The sequence below is a fragment of the Stylophora pistillata genome, chromosome 2 (genome assembly GCF_964205215.1).
Source record: "Stylophora pistillata chromosome 2, jaStyPist1.2, whole genome shotgun sequence".
NCBI classification, from domain to species: domain Eukaryota; kingdom Metazoa; phylum Cnidaria; class Anthozoa; order Scleractinia; family Pocilloporidae; genus Stylophora; species Stylophora pistillata.
The window spans coordinates 55,124,878-55,127,377 of record NC_142520.1 but is presented as its reverse complement, the minus strand read 5'-3'; the positions used below and the strand labels follow the sequence as shown (position 1 = coordinate 55,127,377).

The 2,500-nt window shown below is 43.8% G+C and overlaps 2 protein-coding genes across 5 annotated transcripts in view; one reads left to right on the top strand and one right to left on the bottom strand.

Annotated features, from left to right (window-relative positions):
- Nucleotides 1-2,088, top strand: part of LOC148740466 (52 kDa repressor of the inhibitor of the protein kinase-like) — a 4,861-nt gene extending 2,773 nt beyond the window's left edge. The window contains exons 2-3 of one of the 2 annotated variants that reach the window (XM_088748478.1): nt 516-529; nt 1,107-2,088. In XM_088748478.1, coding sequence (XP_088604604.1) covers nt 516-529; nt 1,107-1,759 — 667 coding nt within the window. In that variant the 3' untranslated portion in view covers nt 1,760-2,088. The other variant, XM_088748477.1, reaches the window with a different exon arrangement.
- The window catches only part of LOC111344527 (neurochondrin), a 130,882-nt gene that overhangs the window by 110,078 nt on the left and 18,304 nt on the right, over nt 1-2,500 (bottom strand). For 2 of the 3 annotated variants that reach the window (XM_088748481.1, XM_088748482.1), the window contains exon 3: nt 1,801-2,500. This exon is cut by the window's right edge. The exons of the other annotated variant lie outside the window; for it this stretch is intronic. The gene's annotated coding sequence lies outside the window, so the exon portion shown is untranslated. Of the gene's footprint in view, nt 1-1,800 lie in introns of those variants that run through there. 3 annotated transcript variants of the gene reach the window in all.

The following is a 2,500-nucleotide window of genomic DNA, read 5'->3' as shown; positions in this document are numbered from 1 at the left end:
TCGTGATGATCGTGTCGATTTTTCAAGTTATGAAACTAACAGAGGAAACTTTGTTGCTCTACTTCAATTACTTGCGAAAGGAAACGAGCCTCTTCAGAAGCACCTCATGTCAGCAAGCCGACAAGCAAGATATACCAGCAAAACTATTCAGAATGAGGTCATTCATGTGTATTCATCAAAAATTAAGGAAAGGCTGACAGCAGAGCTGAGGGACAAGGGCCTCCCTTTCACGATTATAGCAGATGAGGGTACAGATCCACACTCAAACCAGGAGATCTTATCTTTATGCCTGAGGTTTGTGGACCAGTCTTCGCCAAACGATCCTCATGTCAAAGAATGCCTGATTAGTTTTATGCACTTACAACGAACAAATTCCACCATGATTTCAAGGAAGATTTTGGAATCTCTCTCTGATCCATCTGTTTCTTTGGATCCTAGCAACATCCGTGGTCAGGCATATGATGGAGCTTCTGTTATGTCAAGTGGAAAGGAAGGAGTGCAGGCTAAGATAAAAGAGTTCAGTCCGTTGGCTCTTTTCACGCACTGCTATGCTCACTGCCTAAACCTCTCCATCGCAGCAACATGCAAACTGGCAGAAGTGCGAAATTTGATAGGTCTGATTAACGAAGCATATCTTTTTTTAAATAACAGCCCGAAGCGACAGCAGCTGTTTGAGTTGACACTGAAAGAATACCTTCCTGAGAATTCTCACAGCAAGCTTCCAGGTCTATGCAAGACACGCTGGGTGGAAAGGCACACATGTCTAGATGTTTTTCTTGAAATGTATGAGATTCTTCTCACATTTCTTGATGCTATTGTTGCCCCCCACGAATACCCGAATTTAAAATCATCTACTGGAAGCTGGAACTGGGACAAGGATACCATCACAAAAGCCCAGGGACTGAAAGCCTCTTTGTCGTCATTTCAGACAGTAGTGGTTTTCATTACAACCAAGAATATTCTTGATGAAGTCAAAGCTCTTGCATCAAAGCTGCAGAAACGGGACCAAGATATTTATGAAGCATACATGATGGTTGATGAAGTAATTGGAAACATCAAGTCTGCTAGAAAAAACATTGACAGCGACTTTAAAGTGTGGTACACAGAAGTATTAAACCTTGCCGAGAAACTGGGAATCGTGGAAGCCGTACCCAGGAAGACAAGCATACAGAGGAACCGCTCAAACATTCCCAGCTCTAGTCCAATTGATCATTATAAAAAATCTGTGGCTATTCCCCTCCTTCATTCCTTGATTAGTCAAATGGAAGACCGGTTTTCTGTCGAAGACCGCCACGCACGCCACTTGCTTTATCTTGTTCCCTCAATCATAGTTCAAAACACCATGGAGCTATCTGAAGCAACAAAAGGCATGCTGTTCTGGGAGAATGACCTTCCTTTTCCCAAATCCCTTGGGAATGAGCTGCGAAGATGGCAAACTATGTGGCAGTCAACAGAGAAGGACCTCCCAAACAATCTTTTATTGGCACTTGGCGCGTGTGACGAGGATGCTTTTCCAAACATCCATCGTCTTCTACTCATCGCATGCACCCTACCAATCAGTAGTGCGGAAGCTGAGCGGTCCTTTTCGCTCATGAAACGGATCAAGACCTGCACCAGATCAACGATGTCTGAAGAGCGCTTCTCAGACCTTGCTGTAATTGCGATGCATTACCCTGAGAGATTCGAGGTAGACGAGATCTGCGAGGCTTTTGTAAAAGCCCATCCAAGAAGACTTTTTCAGGCTTCGTTGTTTGATTAATGAGGTATGCTAATGCAGTAGAAAAACGACAACAACTGCTGGACAGTTCAATCATACATTATTATTTTTTAATTTCTGTCTGAGAAATAAGATTAATCCCAGATTTTATATCATGCCTTCACAAAATCTAAACATCATATTTTTGGGGGACAGGTATGACACTGGAACTGTTAAGAGCTCACGCCAGAGGCATGGGGCCATCACTCGCCTTCTGCCATTGGCGATAAAAGTGTACTACAATAATGTACAAACGGGCCGCCGCAAGGGTTTCAATAAAAGCCGGTTACCGGCGGTTTACTGCCGCCTGTCATGCCTCTTTCAGCCGTCTATTCACAGTTTGTAATTCTTAGTCTCTCTTCTACTAGAACTAAACTAATAAGTAATGCAAGAAAGCAACGGAAGAATTCTAGAACGGAAGACAACGTCAAAAAAAACACTCTTTCCAACCTTGAAATACAGGCTACAACAACACGCCTTTTGATGCCCAGAATGCTGGAAATTGCATTTCCGAGCTTCTAGATTTCAAATTTTTCTGGGGGGGCATGCCCCCAGACCCCCCTAGTTGGAAGGGGCCTTGCGGCCCCTTCTAAATCACCGACATCTGTACAACCCCCCCTTTCAGAAAATCCTGGATCCGCCCCTGTGTTCACACGTCATCTGATCACGTTTCACATGATCACCTAGTGATTCAAGTGAATCATGTGGTCGACACCTTGTGATTCATTTGTATGCAGAGCACGT